This window comes from Suncus etruscus, chromosome 6, assembly GCF_024139225.1.
Source record: "Suncus etruscus isolate mSunEtr1 chromosome 6, mSunEtr1.pri.cur, whole genome shotgun sequence".
Classification (NCBI taxonomy): Eukaryota; Metazoa; Chordata; class Mammalia; order Eulipotyphla; family Soricidae; genus Suncus; species Suncus etruscus.
Genome location: NC_064853.1, coordinates 65,365,737 through 65,390,597, shown reverse-complemented (window position 1 = coordinate 65,390,597; position 24,861 = coordinate 65,365,737). Strand labels below are relative to the sequence as shown.

Below are 24,861 nucleotides of genomic sequence, written 5' to 3'. Positions count from 1 at the left end.
TTTGGGGGCTGGAAACTGGGAGAGTTAGAACAAAGAGCCATGAACCAAGAACTGCAAAACAAGCCAGGTCCCAGAAGCTGAATTGTATAGACATCTGGTTGACCACAGAATACTGCAATCAGAAGATAAGTCCAGGCAAATGTCTGGTTGACCCTGATAATGGGGATGTGATTAGTTTTATGAGGACCTGAGAACTGAAAGTTCTGGAAGTTGGGAGCTGGATAGACATCTGGTGGACCTTTAGATCTGGGAAAGGGAGCAGGGAGCTAAGTGCTGGGTTGAGAGCTACAATACATGAGCTACAAAATTCAAACCAAGAACCAGGAACTAAATGCTGAGAGTTGCAAACCAGAAACTGTGAGGCATGAAATAAGGACCATGAGGCAAAACAGGGAGCCAGGCACCATGGATAGAAAACTGCACATTTATGAGGCAGTGACTGAGAGCCAAGAGAAATAAGAACTGTGAACTGTATTCCTACTCTAAGTGTTAAAAAAAAAGTAGGGTACTTTTGCAAAGTGGTACTGAATTTAAAAATGACTATTTTGGGAAAGAGAGATAGTATACTGGGTAAGGTGCAGCGTCCAGTATCTACCTGGATGTCCAACATCCAGAGCTTCCTGGATCAGTACATGGAAGTTGCTCCTGGTCACGCTCTGGTGACTGAATGGTGTCAGTGATGGAATCTGATTCTCTAGAGTGCAAAGCATTTGTTCAGCGCCGTGAGCTTTCATTTCTTTTTTTGCAATGAGAACCAGAGTCTCACATATGCACGGTAAGTACTCTATTACTGAGTTATATACTTGAATACACAAAACTGGCATCTTTATAAGATTGAGACTTCTTAATAGTGAACAATGATTTTTAATTTAATATCTATCAAAAAGTTTTTATTATTTTCTGTATAACATGATACATTTTGTTACCATTCTTAGATATCATTTCTTTACAGTATTTTACATATACAAAAACATATTTTGTTTTCCCTTTTTATTTTTATGTGTCTGGGATCAAACTCAGGGCTGGATACATGGTAAGGCAAGTACTGTAGTGCCAAATTACATCCCCTACCCCTAAACTATTTCTATTTTATTTATTTTTCCTTTATCCTTTATATTTTGTTAATTTTTTAAATTTTTTTCTTTTACAGTGTAATTTTATTGAAATGAAGAACAGATTTGCCACTAGTTCAATGATCCCTGTTTTCTTTATTAAGTTTTTTTAAAAATGAATATGGGGGCCTGGCGAGGTGGCGCTAGAGGTAAGGTGCCTGCCTTGCAAGCGCTAGCCAAGAAAGGACCGCGGTTCGATACCGCGGCATCCCATATGGTCCCCCCAAGCCAGGGGCAATTTCTGAGCGCTTAGCCAGGAGTAACCCCTGAACATCAAATGGGTGTGGCCCCCCCCCCAAAAAAAAAACAAAAAAAATGAATATGGAACACTTCACGAATTTGCATGTTATTCTTGCTAATCTCTGTATCATTCTGATTTAATGTATGTGCTACCAAAACAAGCACTATTTTTATTATTTATTTTGAACTTAAAATTGTTTTTGTTTTTATTCTTTCCTTCCTATTCATGTTGCTGTTGCTATGGGTTCAAACACATCTTCGCTCTAGTACTCATACAGTCAATCCCAGCACCACTAACAATAGTATTAAAGCTAGTTCCTGTTCCTGTGTTTGCCAGAGGTCAGTCTACTAGATGCAGTGCTTGCACACACCTAACTGCTCCACACTGGAGATCAGATATGCTGTTGCAATGCCCCAAACAGCAGAGGTGGTGGGGGCAAATGAGCAGAAAATGAGAATATAAGCATACTGTGCATATGAGCAGCACTGGTGATTTAAATCGAGCATAGGGCAAACAAAACATGCTACTTTTCTCACCAACCTATCCTTAGGATAACACTTGTATCCAAAATTCAAAAAAACTATAATTTTAAACTATACTCTCTAATATTTAGGAATACTGTTTGTTTAAACATTTTTTTGTCCCCCAATTCACAATACAGACCAGGCAAAGGGCCTGTGTTGAGGTGTATATGGGGTACATTTACTGTACCTCCTCTTTTTATACAGTCAGTGTAAAGAACACAGCTTGTGGTAAGAATTGGGAGGTCTTTTCTTTTTTTTTATTTTTTTAATACATATCTATAAAATCCTTCACCAGTGCAACATTCCCATGACCAATATCCCAAGTGTCCTTCCTCCCCACCCCACACCGGCCTGTACTCTAGATAGGCTTTCTACTTTCCTCATTCAGTCAGATTTTGTTATGATAGTTCTCAGTGTAATTATTTCTGTGACAACACTAAACGATCCCTGTGGTGAGCTTCATGTCGGGAGCTGGACCCTCCAGTCCTCCTCTATTTTGTCTCTGAGAATCATTACACAAATGTTTTCCATTTTTCTCAAAACCCATAGATGAAGGAGACCATTCTGTGTTTATCTCTCTCCCTCCGACTTATTTCACTCAGCATAATAGATTCCATCTACATCCATATATAGGAAAATTTCATGACTTCATCTCTTCTGATGGCTGCATAATATTCCACTGTGTATATGTACCACAGTTTCTTTAGCCATTCGTCTATTGAGGGGCATCTAGGCTGTTTCCAGAGTCTGGCTATTGTAAATAACACTGCTATAAATATAGATGTGAGAAAGGGATTTTTGTAATGTATTTTTGTTTTCCTAGGATATATCCCTAGGAGTGGTATAGCTGGATCGTATGGGAGTTCAACTTGCAGATTTTGGAGAAATCTCCAAAAAATCCATCTTTGATGGATTTGTAAATCCATCAACATAATACACAATATAAACAAGAAGAAAAATAAAAATCACATGATCATAATAGACCATGGATTTGTAAATCCATCAACATAATACACAATATAAACAAGAAGAAAAATAAAAATCACATGATCATATCAATAGACGCAGAGAAAGCATTCAATAAGGTTCAACACCCATTCTTGATAAAAACTCTCAGCAAGATGGGAATGAAAGGAACCTTTCTCAGTCTAGTCAAGGCCATTTATCACAAGCCAATGGCAAATATTATCCTCAACGGAGAGAAACTGAAAGCCTTCCCTCTAAACTCCGGTACAAGACAAGGTTGCCTCTCTTACTACTCCTATGGTACTGGAAGTACTCCTAGGTACTGGAAGTACTTGCTATAGCGATTAGGCAAGAAAAAGACATCAAGGGAATCCAGATAGGAAAGGAAGAAGTCAAGCTCTCACTGTTTGCTTTAATTTTTAGTTTTAGGATTTTTGTTATGCAAGAAATCCTAAATGGAACAGGGAAGGCCTCTTCAATAAGTGGTGTTGGCACAACTGGCTAGCCACTTGTAAAAAAGTGAATTTAGGGGGCCGGCGAGGTGGCACTAGAGGTAAGGTGTCTGCCTTGCAAGCGCTAGCCAAGGAAGGACCGAGGTTTGATCCCCCGGCGTCCCATATGGTCCCCCCAAGCCAGGGGCAATTTCTGAGCTCTTAGCAAGGAGTAACTCCTGAGCATCAAATGGGTGTGGCCCCCAAAACAAAACAAAACAAAAGTGAATTTAGACCTCCAGTTAACATCATGTACAAAGGTAAAATCCAAATGGATTTTAAAGACCTAGATATCAGACCTGAAACCATAAAGTATATAGAAAACATGTAGGTCAAACACTCCATGACATTGAGACTAAAGGTATCTTTAAAGAGGAAACCGTACTCTCCAAACAAGTGAAAGCAGAAATAAATAAATGGGACTATATTAAGCTCGAAGCTTCTGGAACCTCAAAGGAAATAGTGCCCGGAATATAAGAGCCACCCAGTGAGTGGGAGAAAAAGTTCACCCAATACTCATCAGATAAGGGGTTAATATCCAAAATATACAAGGCACTGACAGAACTTTACAAGAAAAAAAAACATCTAACCCCATCAAAAAATGGGGAGAAGAAATGAACAGACACTTTGACCAAAAAAAAAATATATATATACAAATGGCTAAAAGGCACATGAAAAAGTGCTCCACATCACTAATCATCAGGGAGATGCAAATCAAAACAACTATGAAGTACCATCTCATGCCACAGAGATTGGCACACATCAGGAAAAATGAGAACAAGCAGTGCTGGCGGGGATGTGGAGAGAAAGGAACTCTTATTCACTGCTGGTGGGAATGCAGTCTGGTCCAACCTTTGTGGAAAGCAATATGGAGATTTCTCCAAAAGCTGGAAGTTGTTTAAACATTTTTGCTCACCCCTGACAATGATTGAAAATGGGCTCTTCCCAAATCTGCTCAGGAGTTGCTACTGGCTTTGTTCAGAGGACCTGGCAGAATTAGGAATTGAATAGAAGTCTCCCGCATGCAAATCTTCTACTTCAACCCATTGAGCAATCTTTCAAACTCAGGAATGCTGTATTTTATTACTTTATTTAAAGACAATGTATCACATAGTTGACATAATTGATCATAATATAGAAGTTTCCCAGTAAGTGGGAGCAAAATAATTAAAAAAAAAAAAAAAAAAAAAAAGAAGGGGATGGAGTGATAGCACAGTGAGTTTTTGGTATTTGCCTCGCACATGGCGGGCCTGGGTTCAAAACCCAGCACCCATATGGTCCCCTGAGTCTGCCAGGAATGATTTCTGAGCACAGAACCAGGAGTAACCCCTGAGTGCTGCTGGGTGTGGCCAAAAACAAACAAAAAATGAAAGAAAGAAAAAATGAAGGAAAGAAAGAAAATACAGTAACAAAAATCATTGTATCTCACAATGAGATCATAAGCCGTTGTCAGAGGTTTAATAAGCTTTTGTTGCTAGTTGATCATTCTGTTACTTCTTTTGCTTCTAAACATGATGTGTCTTCATATACATATTGGCATCTAAATCGATGTGTTCCTACGGGAATGGTAGTATTAAAAATTATTGGGGTTTTTCAGGAATTCCAAATACTATTGCTGATACTGTGGTGCTTGTGGGATATGGTTTCATCCAGGACTTCTGGAAGTATGAAAAGGCAGGAGAGAGATGGAAAGATAGCATAGAAGTAGAGCGTTTGCCTCACACGTGGTCAACCCAGAACAGATGGTGGTTCGATTCCTGGCATCTCCTATGGTCCCCAGAGCCTGCCAGGAGTGATTTATGGGCGAAGAACCAGGAGAAACCCCTGAGCGCCACCGGGTGTGACCCCCCAAAAAAAACAAACAAAAAAATTTTTTTAACCTATTGTGGGGCTGTATCCAGTGTACAGAACTATCTTAGCTAGTTGCTTCTAGTGGCATTTTGGGAACCAGAAAGTACAAGAGATCAAATTTGGGCTTTCTGTATGCAAATCATCTACTTAAACCCTAAAACCATCTCATTGGCACCATAATTTTTTGGATGTTACATATCTGGTAGTACTCAGGAATGTTGCTCTGTGCTAGTGATCACCTCCTGAAAGTATTCAGGGAACCATGTGATGCAAGGAGCTACTCAGCCCTCTTGTGTGCAAAGACTGCACTAGTTGAGCAATAGTTGAGCACTGAACTATATATAGTTCCAGTGTTTTTTTCTTGCACCTGATTAAATGATCTCTCTTTCTTTCTTTTCTTTTCTTTTCTTTTTTTATTTTTATTTTTGGGCCACACCTGGCTGCACTTAGGAGTTACTGAGCTCTGAGCTCAGAAATTGCTCCTGGCAGGCTCATGGGACCATTTGGGATGTTAGGGATTGAACACAGTTGACTATGTGCAAGGCAAATGCCTTACCTACTGTGCTATCACTCTGGCTCTAAATGATTTCTATTATTCAATTTGTTCTACTGTCATGAATTATGTTATATATACAATATATATATCCTTCAAATATTTATAAAAATAATCATATACCATGATTGAGTAGGATTCATCTCAGTATGCAAGATGATTGAATATGCACAAGTCAATCAGCATAATATAATATTTCAATAAAATACTATGACAATATCAACAGATGCAGAGAAAGCATTTAATAAGATCCAGCACTAATTCATGATAAAAAAAAACTCTCAAGATGAGAATTGAAGGAACATTCCTCATGTAGTCAAAGCCATTTACCTCAACCCCACAGCAAACATACATTATAATCAATGGGGGAAACTAAAAGCTTTCTCTCTTCATTTAGGCACAAGACAAGGTTGCTCATTCTCACCTCTTCTATTCAATATAGTGCCATAGCAATTAGGCTTGAAAAGATAATCGCGGACATCAAGATAGAAGGAAGAAGTCAAGCTCTCACTCTTTGCACATGATATAATACTATATTTAGAAAATCCTAAAGATTCTACAAAAATCCTCTAGAAATAATAGATTTATTTAGCAAAGTGGCAGGCTACAAAATTAATACAAAAAATTCATGGCCATCCTATTTACAAATAACGAAAGAGAAGAAAGAGGTATTCAAAAACAACCCCATTTATAGTCTTGCCTTAGAAAATGAAGTACTAAAGCCAGAGAGATAGCACAGTAGGGAGGGTATAGCCTATCATAGGCTAGCCTGGGTTCAATCTCCACCATCCCATATTGTACCCCTAGCCTTCCAGGAGGAATTCTGAATGCAGAGCCAGGAGTAACCCCCGAACACCAACAGGTGTGACCCCAAAACAAAAATGAAGTTCCTATGAATAAGCTTAACTAAAGTAGGGAAAGATCTATGCAAAAAAAAAAATACTACTTCAATAATTAAGAGGAAACAGGGACTGGTGAGGTGGCGCTAGAGGTAAGGTGTCTGTCTTGCAAGCGCTAACCAAGGAAGGAGCCCGGCGTCCCATATGGTCCCCCCAAGCCAGGGGCAATTTCTGAGCGCTTAGCCAGGAGTAACCCCTGAGTATCAAATGGGTGTGCCCCCCCCAAAAAAAAAGAGGATACAGGAAAGAGAAATACATTCCTTGCTCACAAATTGGGAGGATTAACATCATTAAAATGGCACTACTCTTGGGGCCGGAGAGATAGCATGGAGGTAAGGTGTTTGCCTTTCATGCAGGAGGTCATCAGTTCGAATCCCGGCGTCCCATATGGTCCCCCGTGCCTGCCAGGAGCAATTTCTGAGCGTGAAGCCAGGAATAACCCCTGAGCACTGCCGGGTGTGACCCAAAAACCACAAAAAAAAAAAAAATGGCACTATTCCTCAAGGCATTGTCTAGATTCAATGCAGTCCCTACAAGGATACCCATGAAGTTTTTCAAAGAAATAGATCAAACACTACTGAAAATCATATGAAACTATCACCCCCTGGCCCCAAATAACTAAAGCAATTCTTGGACAAAAAGAATATGGAAGAAATCACATGACCCAACTTCAAACTGTGCTAAAATGTGGTAGGAATAAAAACGGCATGGTATTGGAATAAAGACAGGGCTTCAGATCAGTGTATCAGAATTTAATATCAGACATATGCTTGGTATCAAAGATTGGCAAAGGAGTAAAAGATATAAAGTAGAACAAGAAAAGCCTCTTCAACAAGTGATGCTGGGAAAACTGCTCAGCTACATGCAAAATGAACTCATATTTCCCTTTAACATCATGCACAAAAGTTAAATAAAAATGGACTAAAGGGGCCAAGAGATAGCATGGGGGTAGGGCAGTTGCCTTGCATGCAGAAGGACAGCGGTTCGAATTCCAGCATCCCATATGGTCCCCCGAGCCTTCCAGGAGCGATTTCTGAGTGTAGAGCCAGAAGGAACCCCTGAGCACTGCCAGGTGTGATCCAAAAATTAAAAACAAAACAAAACAAAACAAAAAACAATAAAAATAAAAAAATTTTTTAAAAAAGGACTAAAGACCTTGATATCTGACCGGAAACCATAAAGTACATAGAGGAAAATGTAGCAGCATGTCATTGAAGATAAAGAAAGATGAAATGGGGGCCGGGCGGTGGCGCTAAAGGTAAGGTGCCTGCCTTACCTGCGCTAGCCTAGGACGGACCGCGGTTCAATCCCCCGGTGTCCCATATGGTCCCCCAAGCCAGGAGCGACTTCTGAGCGCATAGCCAGGAGTAACCCCTGAGCGTCACCGGGTGTGGCCCAAAAACCAAAAAAAAAAAAAAAAAAAAAAAGAAAGATGAAATGACACTGACCAAGAAAGTAGAAGCAAAGATAAACAAATAGGACAACCTTAAACTAAGAATATTCTGTACCTCAAAGAAAATAATGACCAGGATACAAAAACTGTCCATAGAATGGGAGAAATTATTTACTCAATACCCATCTGATAAGGGGTTAATATCTAAGATGTATAAGGTACTAGTATAATTTTCATGAAAAAAATCCAACCCCTTCAAAAATGGGTAGAACAGATGAATAGAAATTTCCTCAAAGAAATACACATGGCCAAAAGGCACATGAAAAAATGTTCCACATCATTAATCATCAGAGATGCAAATCAAAATAACAATAAGATATACCACAGAGACTGGTGCCATCAAAATAAACAGGAACAATCTGTACTGGCTCATATGTAGAGACAAAAGAACTCTCATTCATTGCTTGTGGGTCAACTGGTCCAGCCTTTTTTGAAAACAATATAGATATTTTCAAGAATAAAAAAAAAAAGAAAAAAAAAACAACAATATAGATATTTTCCCCCCCAAAAACGAGAAAGTGAGAGGGCCAGAGCAGTGGAGCAGTGGTAGGGCATTTGATTTGCAAATGGCTGACCTAGGACAGACCTAGGACGGACCGTGGTACCATGGTACCATGGTACCGTGGCTTGATCCCAAGCCAGGAGTAACCACTGAGCATCATTGGGTGTGGCCCCAAAATAAACAAACATAAAAACAAAATAAAAATAAACCTAAAAAGTGAGCTCTCATATGATCCAGCAATACCACTCCTAGGGGACCAAAACACAATATAGAAAAGACATCTGTAAAAAAAAAAAAAAGAAAGAAAGAAAGAAAAGAAAAGACATCTGTATACATATGATCATTGCAGCACTATTCACAGTAGCCAGAATCTGGAAACAACTCAAGAGCCTGAGAACACATGAGTGGATAAAGCAATTGCAGTACATCTATACAATAGAATACTATACAGCTGTTAAGGAAAATGAAATCATGAAATTTGCTTATATATGGATGGATATGAAGAGTGATTTTGCTGAGTGAACTGGGTCAAAGGTAGAGGGACAGACATAGATTGATCATACTCATTTGTTGAGATGCAATAATTAACATAAGAATATTACTCAAAGACAATAAAAACAAAGGGAGGAAAGCACAGTTAGGTTCCTTCTCTAGGGGACCACTATGAGAATAACAGTTGGAAATGTTTATTCTGGACAACTGAATGTTGAAAGGAGGTAAATTATATATACATGATACACTTCCAATAATAATATTAAAATCATGGTGCCTAAAAGGTAAAAAGAGGATGGAAAGAGAGATATGGGGGAGAGAGAAAGAGGAGAGAGAGGTGTTTACCACAGAGGTAGGCTGAGAGAGGTAAAGATGGGGAGAACTAGAGAATTTTGTGGTAGTAAATGAGTACTAGTGAAGAAATGGGTGTTGTAAACATTGTATGACTGAAATTCAACTATCAACTTTATCTCATGGTAATTCAATAAAAAAGAGAATAAAAATGAAAGAAATAGGGGCTGGAGAGATAGCATGAAGGTAAAGCATTTGCCTTTCATGCAGAAGGTAGGTGGTTCGAATCCCCGCATCCTATATGGTCCCCTGAGCCTGTCAGGAGCAATTTCTGAGCGCAGAGCCAGGAGAAACTGCTGAGTGCTGCCAAGTGTGACCCCCCCCCAAAAAAAACAAACAAACAAAAAAGGAAATAAACTCCAACGTTCACCCGCACATCAAATGTATACATGCATACATATGTCTGCTTATGTATTTAAATTTAAATTTTTTTATATTTTTGGTTAAGAAATATAAGACAAAAGTTTTATTCACTTGTTTTTTATTAGACATTGATATCAAGATCATGCCAGCTTCAAAGAATGAGCTTTTTGTCTACTTTTCTTCTGATTCTGGATAATGGTTTTAATTTTGGTATTACAGATATGTATATAAATACTGAATGCCTTTGGATGTTGCTAGTGGACAACTCCATGTTCACTCTTTTCATTTCAGGCTCTCACAGGGGATAAAACCTGGACTCCTACATGTAAATCCTGTGCTTTCATCCTTTGAGTCATCTCCCTGGTCCTTTCCCTTCCTCTTGCAAAATTATCTGGGTTTGATTGATTTTATTTGTGCGGTGAACTCAGTTTCTTTTATTTTCTTTTTGGTTTTGGGGTCAGACCCAGTGGTATGATGGAGCAATTTCAGCTTCGTGTTGTGGGGATCAGTATTGGCAGTGCTCGGAGGATCTGAGATCAAACTCACCAGGACTGTTTGCACTGAACTACCCTTAAATTTTGCATTATTCAAAATATAGCATTTGCATAATTTATATTCTGAGTATAATCTGTGCTTTGTAAAAAGAATCAAACCAAACCAAACCAAAACCAAAACAATCAGGGCTGGAGCGATAGCACCAGTGGTAGGGCGTTTGCCTTGCACACGGCTGACCCAGGACAGACCTAGGTTCAATTCCTGGCATTCCATATGGTCCCTCGAGCCTGCCAGGAGCGACTTCTGTGCGCAGAGCCAGAAGTAACTCCTGCGTGCTGCCGGGTTGACCCAAAAACCAAATACCAAAAATAAAACCCCTAATTTTCAGGTTGAGCATATAGCCAAGATTAAGATCCTGAGTTCAATCCCCTAATATTATACATATATTCATATGTATAAATAAACACATTTTTTTTTTTGTTTTTTGGGCCACACCTTATGGTGCTGAGGGGTTACTCCTGGCTCTGAACTCAGAAATCGATCTTTAGAAAAGAAGTAACACATGGCACCCGAGTGGTGACACAAGCGGTAGGGTGCTTGCCTTTCACGCACTAACCTAGGACAGACCCGGTGTCCCATATAGTCCCCCACACCAGGAAGGATTTCTGAGCGCATAGCCAGGAGTAATCCCTGAGTATCACCGGGTGTGGCCCCCCAAAAAACAAAACAAGTCACACTTTATCTTGCTCTGGCTTCCCTCTCCTTTTGTATCTCTTTGTCAACATGAAACATCTTTCCAAACAGTTACTGATCTTCAAGGCTTTTTTTGTTTGTTTTTTCGGTCACACCCGTTTGATGCTCAGGGGTTACTCCTGGCTAAGTGCTCAGAAATTGCCCCTGGCTTGGGGGGACCATATGGGACACTGGGGTTCAAACCATGGTCCAGCGCTTGCAAGGCAGGCACCTTACCTCTAGCGCCACCTCGCCGGCCCCTTGTTGGGTTTTTTTGGGGGGGGGTCCACACCCGGCAACTCTCAGGGGCTACTCCTGGCTCTATGCTCAGAAATCGCCCACTGCAGACTCGGGGTACCATATGGGACACCAGGATTCGAACCACTGTCCTTCTGCAAGCAAGGCAAAAGCCTTACTGCTATACAATCTCTCTGGCCCCTGGTCTTCAGGTTTTCTCAAGTTATCCAGACAACTGTTTAGCATCCAGGGATTATCAGACAAATTGTTACTTTGCTAACAATGCACTTGATCTGGAATCTGCTTTCCTATATGTCATTAATATCTTCCTGAAACTCGAATGCTTTATTTCATTTAATATGGTCTTCCATTTTTCCCCTCCTTTTTTTTTTTTTTTTTGGTTTTTGGGCCAAACCTGGTGGAACTGGGGATCAGGTGGGGAACCCTAACTGGTTCCAGGTGTTTGAATCTGGGTTGGCTGCATGCAAGGTAAGCATCTTACCCACTAAACTATCTCTCCAGCTCTTGACTTGGTCATTTAATTTACAAACTCAAGCATGAGATCGCTCAGAAGACTCATTCCATCTTCCATTGGGCCATTTTCCTATGTGATATAATATATATGGGTGGGAGGCTAGAATCTAAACTGAGGTACATAGTGACAACTGATCTTTTACAAATTTAACTTTATCCTTGTGGTAGGAGATGATTATACTGAGTGCAACACACACACACACACACACACACACACACACACACACACAGTTTGTTTCTGGCCCATACCCAGTGGTACTCAGGGTCTCCTCCTGACTGCACTCAGAAAGCACGCCTCAAAGGCTCCGGGGACCATCGGGCTCGGGGGACCATCGGGGATGCCAGAGATCTGGCTCTGCGCTCAGAAATCACTCCTGGCTTAGGAGACCATATGGGACGCCAGGGGAATCGAACCGAGGTTCGTCCTAGGCTAGCGCCGGCAAGGCAGACGCCTTACCGTTCCGCGCCACCGCTCCGGCCCCTATATTTTTACCAGTTAAATACATATAAGTAACATCCTAATGTGGTTAGCTAGCTATTGAAGTTTAACTTCCGCCGTGCGCCATACACAAGGCTGGGCTTAAAGTGAATTTGCCAGCGAAATAAGATGAAGAAAGCTGAGCACATGACCTCAGTGCTATGTGCTAAATAAACGAAAGCAGTGAATAAAAGAAACAAAGCAAAAGCAAAAGCAAGCCTAGACGGTGCGGCTCACTTAGGGGCTGCCAGAAGGTGAGTGAGCGAGCTACGGAGGTGGAGAGGACTCAATTAGATGAAAAGGGGTCACTTGGATAGCGAGGTACAGAACTAGACTTTCAGCGGCGCCTTCAGCCCCCACAGCTGCCAGGAGTAATTGCGCCTTGCGCATCCCCGCGTGTGGCCCGCAGACAAAAACAAAAGCTCCCTCTTGACAGCTTCCCCTACTGCTCTTTTGACCATTATTCTTTCTTCCACTTTTTCGTCCTTTTTGAGCCACCCCCGGTGAATCACCCCTAGCTTGGGGGACCCTATGGGACGCTGGGAGGAATCGAACCGCGATCCGTCCCGTCCTAGGCTAGCGCGCGCCAGGCAGACAGACGCCTTACCGCTTGAGCCACCGCTCCGGTCCCTCTGGGGAGCTCTGAAGAGATAAAGGCAGACAGCAACAGAGCAGCCAACCCCGGGGCGCGCGGAGAAGGTCCGGGATCGGCCGTGGACGTGCGCCTGCGCAGAAGAGCCTCGGGGGCGAGGGGGCGGGGCTTAGACTCGCAGCGCGCCTGCGCAGCAGACAGCCACGGAAAGGGGCGGGGCTTGAGCCAGCAGCGCGCCTGCGCAGCCCCGCGGCGGGGCGGGGGCGGTCCTTCCGTGTGTGTCTGTTGTTGTTCGGCGGCGGCGGCGGTGGCGGCGGTGGCGGTAAGATGGCTGCCCACGGGGGCTCCTCCGCGGCGTCGTCGGCGCTCAAGGGGTTAATCCAGCAATTCATCGCCATCACCGGTAAGAGCCGGCGGTTCCCGGAAGGTGCGAGCCGGGGCTCGGGGGGACCTGCCTCGCGGGGTCCCCCTGACCTTTGTGCATCCCGCCCTCTGGCTTCACTCACCCCGGGCCCGCGCACCCCCCCGTTGGAAGAGGCGACGGCCGCGCCGGGTTTCGGGGTTCAGGCGGGATTCAGCCCTCCCGCCCCCGCGCGCCCTCAGTCCCTTCGCGAGCTGAAGCCCTCGTCCCCCCATCACCCCTAGTAGCCGGTCTGTGTGGACGGGAGGGGCCCCCGCCATCCGCCCCCGCCGGCCCGGGGACCTGGGTGCAAGTGTTGGGGACCACACCCGGAACGCCCGCCCTCTGCTCCGTGCAGCCCTCGCTCTTCTTCCCGCCTGCCCCAGTCCCGGCCCCCAGACACCCCGCTCGGACCCCGGCCCGGCCCGCCTTCCCCTTTGCCGGCCCCCTCGGAGCCACCCAGAATCGGGCCTTCCTGCCAGGCCGGGTGGGTTTGGTGGGCTCCAGGAGGGGGGCGGTGCACCCGAAAGGGGGGTCCCGAGGTTCTCTTGCAAGACTGGGAGGATAAGAGAATAAAGGGGACCCCCGACCCCGGGAGGCTCGTAGGAAGGGATCTTGGGTGTTGTTTTCCTGCTGCCTCCTCTAAGAAAGCCAGCCCGAGACCAAGGCCTCCAGGGCCCCCAGCTGCAGAAATGGAAGGAAGGATGGAAGGAAGCAGAAAGTTCTTTGCGGAGGAAAATCCCGTTGGTGATTGTCAGTTGTACCCCCTCCACCCCAGACCTCTTTCTTCTTTTTTTCTTTGGACCCCTGCTTAGGTCACCTGCAGATCTTCTTACCAAGCCTGAAGGAAAGGGCCTAAGTCCTTCTATGCATTCCCGATACCTTGTTTCTCTCACTGATGGTGCTGAACTTCTTTTTTTAACTTGAGTTATTAGTGGGTGGAGCGAATGATGAAGTTCTCTGTGGAGTGATCTGAGAGCACTCCTTGCCCCTGAGAGTGATTTTGCTGCTCTACTTTGTCTTTTTGGAAGGAGGCCAGAATGTTAGTACCTGAGCAGAGAGCTAAGGCTTTGATAACTGATTAGCTGCGGAGAGTGGTTCTTCTGCCAATAGACCTAAGTTTGACGTGTGAGATCTTGAGCAAATTTTATCTTGTTTTTAACAGGTTGCTGTTTTATCATAAGCGTGCATCTTCATAGAACTGGATTGATTTTTTTTTTGTTTTGTAATGATAATTTGGTCTTTGATATATTAGTTTGTTAGCACTGCATGAAACATTCATCCCATTTGATGCACTCAAATTTGTCATTGGGGGGTGAGGAATGAAAAAAACTTTTCTTGATATCTTGAACTTTTGTGATTGTGACTTGGGTTGATGATGCGTATATTTTCCACTAAGCAGATTTCTTACTGAAGATATTATGAACGTTAATATTTCAGCATTAATTTATAGAATTTATAGAAAATGTTCTTAGCACCAAATTAGATTAAATTTAGAAGTAATTAACATAGATAATCTTTGGGGGGTACACCCTGTTCCTGCTGCCAGGTTTCTTTTGGGGTAGCTTTCCAGCCCTTTGAACTCTTTTCCTACATGATCCTTTCTCCATTCTCTCTTCTCCTCTTCTTTTCTTTTTCTGTGCTAGGAATTGAACCCATAGCCTCACACTTAAGAATCCTATCTATCTACTATAGACCCTCCCTCCAGCTCCATAAATCCTCTGGATTTTTTTTGTTTTGTTTGTTTTTGTTTTAAGGTCACACCCAGCAGTGCCCAGAAATGACTCCTAGAAGGCTCAGGGATCATATGGAATGCCAGGGATTGAACCCAGGTCCTTCTGGGTTGGTGTCCCCTGTTGGCCCTGAGCAAGGCAATGCCCTATTGCTGTGCTATCACTCCGGCCCCTTCTTTGGATTCTTTTTGCAATTGAGTTAGTTTAATAGGATGGTCTTCAAACACTGGTCCACAGAGGAAGTTGACCTGTCGGTGCAGAAAGATTGGAAATCTCTAGTCTCCTACCTTGGTTATAATTGCTAGTGGGATGTATTTGCAGGACAGGAGCCAGTTAACAGCTGTAAAAAGATTGAGGAATGCTAGTTTAAAATGCCATTTTTTTCATTTCATGTTATTTCATTTTTCTTGCTCTCACACTTTTTCCCGGGGATTCTATTACTGTTAGTCTCACCTTATTTCTTATAATGCAACAGCGTTTATAGAGATGGACAAGTCCAAAACCTGAGGAACTTTCACTTGTTTCAGTAGTTTCTGTTAGTCTATGTCTCTTGTTTCTGGTCACAGCCCTTCCTATTCCCAAATCAAGCTGGAGATGGTTAGTAGATAGGTAGTAATATCTGGAAGTGTGTGAAAAGGAAAAAAATAACAGATTGCTATTAGTGTATTGTGAATTTATAAATTTTTGCATTTTTTTTTTTTTTTTTTTGTGGTTTTTGGGTCACACCCGGCAGTGCTCAGGGGTTATTCCTGGCTCCAGGCTCAGAAATTGCTCCTGGCAGGCACGGGAGGACCATATATGGGACGCCGGGATTCGAACCGATGACCTCCTGCATGAGAGGCAAACGCCTTACCTCCATGCTATCTCTCCGGCCCCAAATTTTTGCATTTTTTTAAAAAAGTGTTTATTAGGGGCCCGAGAGACAGCATGGAGGTAGAACATTTGTCTTGCATGCACAAGGATGGTGGTTCAAATCCCTGCATCCCGTATGGTCCCCCGAGCCTGCCAGGGGCAATTTCTGAGCATAGAACCAGGAGTAACCCCTGAGTGCTGCCCGGTGTGACCCAAAAACCAAAAAAAAAAAAAAAGTGTTTATTAGAAATATGCTAGATTCTTCTAAATTAAGTATCTAAAAAGAAGTTGTGTTCTCTGTATATATATTCTAATTTGTAAAATTTGTGATAATAGGTTCTCCTGAGCCTGTCAGGATTAACCCTTGCGCACTGCCGGGTGTGGCCCAAAAACAAAACCCAACAAAAAAAGAAACCCAACATCTGGTAAAAGCAAAAACATTTGAAAAAATTCAAGTCTTGATTGTGGCTTAGTAGTAAAGAGCATGTGGGAAATTTGGGTTGGAGACCTGGCAAAATATTTATGTGCACTTACACCAAGTTGTGCATTCACACACACACACACACACACACACACACACACACTCACTCACTCACACAACACTGTAAGTCTCACTTCTTTGTGGCACTTACATGAGAAGATGGAAAGATTTTTTTTTTAATTCTCATTTAAATAGAGCAACTCTCCAAATGTATGAAGTAGTGGTTCATTTAATTAGTAAAAATGATATGTACAGAACATGAAATAATTTTTGGAAAAAGAAATAGCAGTACTATTGGGACAGTCTAATTCTTGCTGGTATACTTAGTTTTACATTATGGGGTTGTAGTAGGCAGAATTTAGAATTCTGAGTTTGTCAAATACATTATATTGTGGATATGATCAAACTCGAATAAACAGGTAAATAAGTAAAAAGATAGTCTTTGAAGTAATAACCTGAGAAGCTGTATCTGATTATTGTGGATGGTTTTATAGTCATTTGAATCTACATTAAAAAAAATCAATCCTGGGGCCAGAGAGATAGCATGGAGGTTGGGCGTTTGCCTTTCATGCTGAAGGTCATTGGTTCGAATCCCGGCATCCCATATGGTCCCCTGAGCCTGCCGGGAGTGATTTCTGAGCGTGGAGCCAGGAGTAACCCCTGAAGATGCCGGGTGTGACCCAAAAACAAACAAACAAAAAAACCAATCCTGTTATTTTACAGTTATGTCACATTTTGTAATTTATCTCTTGATACCTATCAGATTTGGCTTTGAATGCCTATTGACTATTTTCAGTCATATTCTCAAAACATGAAGAAAGAATATAATGCTGGGTCTGAGATTTCTTTTGTTTTTTTGGGGGGGCGGGGTTTGGGTCACATCCAGCACCGCTCAGGGGTTACTCCTGGCTCTATGCTTAGAAATCACTCCTGGCAGGCTTGGGGGACCATATGGGACACCAGGATTCGAACTGATGACCTTCTGCATGAAAGCCTTACCCTCCATGCTATCTCTCCAGCCCCTGGGTCTGAGATTTCTAAAGAACAATTTATATATATGGTTCCCTGTGCCTGCCAGGCGAGGTGGCGCTAGAGGTAAGGTGTCTGCCTTGCAAGCGCTAGCCAAGGAAGGACCCTTGGTTTGATCCCGGGAATCCCATATGGTCCCCCCCAAGCCAGGGGCAATTTCTGAGCGCTTAGCCAGGAGTAACCCCTGAGCATCAAATGGATGTGGCCCGAAAAACCAAAAAAAAAAGAACAATTTAATAAAATGTTTTGAACCATACAGTATTTCATCAATACTTATTATTGATAATAAGTACTTATTAAATAATTAATAAATTAATAAAATTATTATTACACAATAATAAATACTTATTCATAATAAGCCATCTTGAATTAATATCTGGTCACACACAATTTAAATTGTGCTGATTTAATGAGAACAATTCATGAAGGCTAGGTCAGTATACCCCTTCTATATATAAGGTTCTGAGTTCCATCCCCAGAACTCTCCTTCTCTGTCTACCCAATCTACAGAGTCATTCAGGAATTGAGGGATTCATAGGTGTTATAAAAGAGTTTAAACAGTCAATTAGAAAGTAAGGACACAATGTAAGAAAGTAGAAAGTGAAGGATAATAAGAGGGTAAGAAGTTGCTAGACTAGAACTTCTCTAATGCTTTGAGTAGTAGAAAGGAGTTTAGTTGACTCTTCTAAAACACTGTTTAAAGACAGCATGCATATTTATTATAGAAATTAAAAACTGATGTGCATAGTATTTGATTTGTGGCCATTTTTCACTCATACTTTTTTCTGCAGAAATATATTTCTCTTGGCTTATTTTGAAATCTTTGGAATTCTGAGAATAAATTTAAAAGGTGATAATAAAGTTTGAGCAGAAATATTAGGAGGTAAACAGTACCTTTTTTGAGATACAAATGGAATATTACAGGACCAGAGAGAGAGAGCACAGTGGTAGGACGTTTGCCTTGCAAGCGGCCAACTCAAGACCTACGGTGGTTCAAATCCCGGCATCCCAGCCAGGAGTGATTTTTGAACACGGAGCTAGGAGTAACTCCTGAGTGCCACCGGGTATGACCCAAAAACAAAACAACAGGGGCCAGCGAGGTGGCACTAGAGGTAAGGTGTCTGCCTTGCAAGCGCTAGCCAAGGAAGGACCAAGGTTCGATCCCCCGGCGTCCCATATGGTCCCCCCGAGCCAGGGGCAATTTCTGAGTGCTTAGCCAGGAGTAACCCCTGAGCATCAAATGGGTGTGGCCCGAAAAAAAAAATGTTGCACTAATCCAAAAAAGATTATATCCTGTAAAAAGTTAATATCAAAGAAGTGGAAATATGTGGTAAGTCAGAGGAGTCAGAATGACAGTATTCCTAAGTATCCAGGCATATAATGGTGCTAGTGTGAATGCATAGGCTAATACCAGGTTTGAGGAGAAGAGAATTGTTTCAGCTTTAGTTAAATTTCAATCTGTTGGACTTGCAAATTAAGTTGTTCAACAAGCAGATGAATATTGTATCTAGAAAGGAGTGATATCTGAGAAGTCACAGTAATGACAACTAAACTTAAAAAGCATGAGAGAATATATGAGAAAATAGGCTTCAGAATACAAAGCTGAAGAACACTAATATCCGAAAGGTTGCAGAGAAGAAAAGTGCCAAGAAAACTCTAACCACTAACCAAAGCTGTAGTAGGAAAAATTGAGTGTTAAGAGTATAAAATACCTCATGTACTAGGTAGACAACTATAGGAAACCAAAACTAATGCAATATTTTTAGTTCTTATTTTTTCTTCAGCTGGGTGGTAGTTTAGCAATCTATTTTTGGTTCAATTTCTGAGTTAAATGGAAGTTGAAGATCCAGAGAAGTAAAATGATTTGGGTTATATAAATTATATATCTGGATTAGTGCTTCTCAACTTCTCAGCTTCTCAAACTTACTTGAAAATAACCTGGAACAACAAACTAGGAAACAACATTAAACATTTTTTTTTAAATTTTTATTTGTTTATTGGGTCACACACGGCGGCACTCAGAGGTTACTCCTGGTTCTGCATTCAGAAATAGCTCTGGACAGGCACAGGGGGACCATATGGGATGCCAGGATTTGAACCACCATTCTCGGACCACCATTCGTCCTGCATTGGCTCCTTGCAAGGCAAACGGCCCTACCGCTGTTCTATCTCTCTGGCCCAACATTAAAGTTTTTATTTTATTTGGAAGGATTGCTTCACACCTTAGCGTATACTATCTCTCTGACTTGTAGAATTTATTTTAGAATTTTCTTTTTTTGTTTTTGTTTTTGGGCCACACCCAGCGGTGCTCAGGGGTTACTCCTGGCTGTCTGCTCAGAAATAGCTCCTGGCAGGCACAGGGGACATATGGGACACCAGGATTCGAACCAACCACCTTTGGTTCTGGATCGGCTGCTTGCAAGGCAAACGCTGCTGTGCTATCTCTCCAGGCCCTATTTTAGAATTTTCTAATCTTCATAGACAAATTTTTTTTTTTTAATGGGAGTGGGGCAGGGAAATCTCTCAAGCCGGGGGTAGGAGTGGGGTGGTAATTTGGGGACTACTTAAGATACTGAGCTAACTGGGCCCTGAAGGGCTGTGCTTGGGCCAAGCGATACTATGCTGCTCAGCCAGGCCTTTGGAGACCAGTAATGTCGTGCTCACAAGTTCATCAAGGTCCTCCAGGGTTATACTTAGTAGTTCTCAGGGGCCTTGTGATGCTTAGGTTTGAACAGCTTTAGCACATAATGCCACTTACTGCTGAACTGTCTCTCGACTCCCACCAGTAATATTCTAAAAATCAGTTGCTCCAGGGGCCACAGCGATAGTGCAGTGGTAGGGCATTTGCCTTGCACGGGGATGACCAGCGTGGACCTGGGTTAGATCCCTGTCATCCCATAGGCTCCCCGAGCAAGGAGTGATTTCTCAGTGCATAACCAGGAGTAATTCCTGAGCGTTAACTGGTGTGGCTCAGAAAACAAAGGAACAAAAATTAGTTGGATTTTGGTGGTGGTGGTGGTGGTTGTTGTTGTTGTTGTTGTTGTGTGTGTGTGTGTGTGTGTATTTGACTTTACCCTGGAAGTGCTCAGTCTTCAAACCTCCTGCAATAAAAAGCATTTACTCCAACCCATTAAACGTTTTAATTTTTAAAAATTACTCAAACACCGTGGCCTACAATATTGTTCATAATATTGTTTCTTTTCACAGTTAAAAAGTTGTTGACAATGTCCAGCATCCTTTACCAGTGTCTATTTCCTGCCATCAATGTCCCTGATTTCCCTCCTGCCCTCCCCCTTACCCTTTCCCTGCCTGCCTCTCTGGACAAACATCTACCACCCCCTGCCCTTTTTTTCTTTTAGACACTGGTTTTGCAGTACTTTTACTGAAGGGGTATCATGCATGTCACTTTATCGCCTTTCAGCATCCAGTTGTTTTCTAGAGCAATCATTTCAAACTATCGTTGTCATAGTGGTCCCTTCTCTGTCCTAATTACACTCCTCAGCTGTTTGTGGCAAGTTGCCTACCACGGACTGAACCACTTGGCCTTCATGCCTGTTGTCTTTGAATAGGATTACCATAGTAATTTTTTTTTAAATTTCTCATAGATGAGTGCAATCATTCTATGTCTTTCATCTGGCTCATTTTGCTCAACATAATACTCTCCATATCCATCCATGTATAAGCACATTTTATGACTTCATTTTCCCTAATAACTGCGTGGAATTCCTTTATGTAGGTGTACTGCGGTTTCTTTATCCACTCATCTGTTCTCTGGTACTTGGGTTGTTTCTAGATTCTGGCTATTGTGAATAGTGCTCCAATGAACATAGGAGTGCAGAAGGCTTTTCTGCATTGTCTTTTGAGGCTCCTGGATACATTCCTCAGAGTGATATTATGGAAGCTCAACTTCTGTTTATTTGTGGAATATTTGGAAAAAATATTTTCCCCCCCCTGGACCCGTTAACATTCCCTCCAGCAGTGAATGTGAATTCCTTTCTCCCCACATCCAAGCCAGCACTGTTTTTTTGTTTTGTTTTGTTTTGTTTAGTTTTTTGTTTTTCGGGCCACACCCCTTTGATGCCCAGGGGTTACTCCTGGCTAAGCTCTCAGAAATTGCCCCTGCCTTGGGGGGACCATATGGGACGCCAGGGGATCTAACCGCGTCAGGGGATCTAACCACAGTCCTTCCTTAGCTAGCGCTTGCAAGGCAGATACCTTACCTCTAGTGCCACCTCGCTGGCCCCTGTTTTTTTTTTTTCTTTTTTCTTTTTTGATGTGTGACATATATTTTCTGTGGTATGAGGTGATATCTCATTGTAATTTTGATTTGCATCTCCCCAATAATGATGTGGAACACTTTTTTCTTGTGCCTTTTGGCCATCTGTATTTCTTTTTTGAGGAAATGTCTCCATTTTCTGATGTGGTTAGATTATTTTTTTTTCTTGTTGCGTTTTATCACTGCCTATATTTCTTAGTTATTAAAACCCCTATTAGATGGGTATTGGGTAGTCTTTGTAGTTTTTTGTTTTCATTTTTTGGGGGACCACACCCTGCAGTCCTAGTGGTTATTCCTAGCTCTGAGCTCAGAAATTGCTCCTAGCTTGGGGGGACCATATGGTACACGGGGGATCAAAACTCTGTCCTGGGTCAGCCCCATACAAAGCAAACACCCTACTGCAGACCCATGGCTCGGGCCCTTTTGTTTTGGTTTTTGGGGGGTGTCATACCCTGTGGCGCTTGGGTTACTCCTGGCTCTGCACTCAAAAATCCCTTCTGCCAGCCTCGGCGGACCATGTAGGATACTGGGGTTTAAACTGGGTCCCTCCTGGGTTGGCCATTTACAAGGCAAATGCTCTACCACTGTACTATCACTTTGGCCTGAGACTTTTTTAAATAATTTTTTTTTATCATGAATGGATGTTAGATCTTGTCAAATGCTTTCTCTGCATCTATTGCTATGATAATATGATTTTTCTTTTTCCTTTATTGATATTATGTGTTATGTTGATTAAATTGAATATGTTAGATCATCTTTGCATCTTGGGGATAAATCCTATTTGGTCATGGTATATGGTCTTTTTGATGAATTGTTGGATTCTATTTGCTAGTATTTTGTTGCGGATCTTTGCTTATGTGTTCACCAAGGATACTGGCCTGCAATTCTGGGAGCTCTGTCTGCTTTTGATATGAGGGTAATGTTAGCTTCATAGAAACTGGAGTGTTTCTTTTTCTTCAGTTTCCTGAATAAGACTGGCCTTTAAATAAACTGGTCTTTAAATATCTGAATGAACTCATTAGTGAATTAATCTGGGCTTGTGCTTTTGTTTTTGGGAAGCCTTTTGATTACCATTTTAATTTCCTCAATAGTGATAGGTCTGTTCATGTATTCCACATCTTCTTGGCTCAGTCTTGGGAGGTTACTTTGAAGTGCAAGAATTTATTCATTTCTTTTAGGCTTCCTCATTTTGTGGCATAAATATTCTCAAAGTAATCTTTGATTATGCTTTGAATTTCTTTCTTTTTGGGTGTTTTTTTTTGGGGGGGGTCACACCTCAGGTGCTCAGGGGTTACTCCTGGCTCTACACTCAGAAGTCGCTTCTGGCAGGCTCTGGGGACTATATGGGATGCCGGGATTCGAACTACTGTCCTTCTGTATGCAAGGCTAACACCGTACCTTCATGCTATCTCTCTGGCCCTGCTTTGAATTTCTTTAGAATTTGTTGTGACATCCCCCTTTTTATTTCTGATTAGGTTTATTAGGGTTCTTTCTCTTTTGTTGTGAGTCTTGCTAATGGTTTATCGATCTTTTGTATTTATTTTGGTTTTTGGGCCACACCTAGCAGTGCTCAGGGGTTACTCCTGACTCTTCGTTCAGTAATTACTCCTGGCAGGCTCAGGGGAGCATATGGGATGCTGGAAATTGAACCCAGCTCTGTCCCAGGTCAGCCACATGCAAGGCAAAATGCCCTATCGCTGTGTGTTCTATCATTCCAGCCCCCTCAATCTTGTTTATTTTTTTTTAAAAGAACCAACTCTTGCTATCATTGATCTTTTGGATTTTTTTTTGTTTGTTTTGAATTAATTAATTTCTGCTCTAAGTTTTATTTCCTTCCTCCTGTATGCTTTCAGCTCGTTTTGTTGGTCATTTTCCCATTTCTGTTCTTTATTGGGGGGGATTTGGGCCATAGACAGTAACGCTTGGATTACTCCTGTTTCTGTACTTAGTAGTTACTCCTGGCAGGCTTGGGACCACTTAAATGCTGGAGATTGAACCTGGGATGGCTGCATATGAGGCAAACATCCTCCATGCCCATGCTATCACTTTGGCCTTCATTTTCCAATATTTTAAGATGTATCATCAAGTTATTTATGTAGGCCCTTTCATCCTTCTTGATCTTGCAAAGCTATAAATTTTCCTCTTGAACTGCTTTTGCTGTGTCCCACAAATTCTGATAATTCCTGTCTTCATTCTCATTTGTTTCTAGGAATATTTTGGTTTCATTTTTTTAGTAGTGAGTTGTTTAGTTTCAAGATGTTTAAGTTATTTCTGTGTTTTCATTTGTAAATCACTTCTCTTTCCAGTTTTTCATGGTCTGAGAAGATAGCTGATACAATTGGTTTGTTTTTTTTTTGGTTTTTTGGTTTTGAGCCACACCAGTAGAGCTTAGGGATTACTCCTGGCTCTGCGCTCAGAAATCACTCCTGGCAGGCTTGGGTGACCATATGGGATGCTGGAAATTGAGCCCGGTTCGTCCTGGGTTGGTTGCATGCAAGGCAAACGCCCTACTGCTGTGCTATTGCTCCCATTCCAGTTGATACAATTTCATTTTTGTTTTTTTTAGGCCACACCCGTTTGATGCTCAAGGGTTACTTCTGGCTAAGCGCTCAGAAATTGCCCCTGACTTGGGGGAACCATATGGGACGCCGGGGGATCGAACCGTGGTCCTTCCTTGGCTAGCGCTTGCAAGGCAGACACCTTACCTCTAGCGCCACCTCGCCAGCCCCTATATAGTTTTATAACTGCAATTACAAGTTTTCCAAAGTCACTTAACAATTTTGCATTCCCAATAGTAATGTTTGATAGTTGTGATTAGCCATTTGATATTTTTAAAACATTTTAGTCATTTTAATAGGTATGTAACAGTGGCATGGTAGTTTCATTTACCTGTGACTAAGGATATTGAACATTCATCTTTCTAGTGTTTAACAGCCCAAAAGGAAAACACTATGTTGGATTAAGCTGTCCTATTGCTTCTCAGTATTGGATTTCAAGAGCTTACAAATAATTAAATTTAAATGTGTTTTGTAAAACAAATACATTAAATCTGCAAACAAAGTGTTTGCAGTGCCCACTCTTCTGTTTTCTACTGCCTTTCCCTTAATTGTTTTTTTGTTTTGTTTTGTTTTGGGGCCACACCCGGCAGTGTTCAGGGGTTACTCCTGGCTATCTGCTCAGAAATAGCTCCTGGCAGGCACGGGGGACCATATGGGACACCAGGA

At 42.0% G+C, this 24,861-nt stretch overlaps 1 protein-coding gene and 1 non-coding gene across 2 annotated transcripts in view; one reads left to right on the top strand and one right to left on the bottom strand.

Annotated features, from left to right (window-relative positions):
- Positions 1-1,989: 1,989 nt before the first annotated feature.
- LOC126012560 (small nucleolar RNA SNORA51) lies at positions 1,990-2,122 on the bottom strand. The gene has a single exon (XR_007497016.1). It is a non-coding gene; the product is annotated as a small nucleolar RNA SNORA51 (small nucleolar RNA).
- An 11,071-nt stretch (positions 2,123-13,193) lies between these two features.
- Positions 13,194-24,861, top strand: part of UBXN7 (UBX domain protein 7) — a 60,550-nt gene continuing 48,882 nt past the window's right edge. Inside the window, exon 1 of the mRNA XM_049774460.1 lies at positions 13,194-13,269. Within this exon, the coding sequence (XP_049630417.1) occupies positions 13,194-13,269 (76 nt within the window). The remainder of the gene's footprint in view (positions 13,270-24,861) is intronic.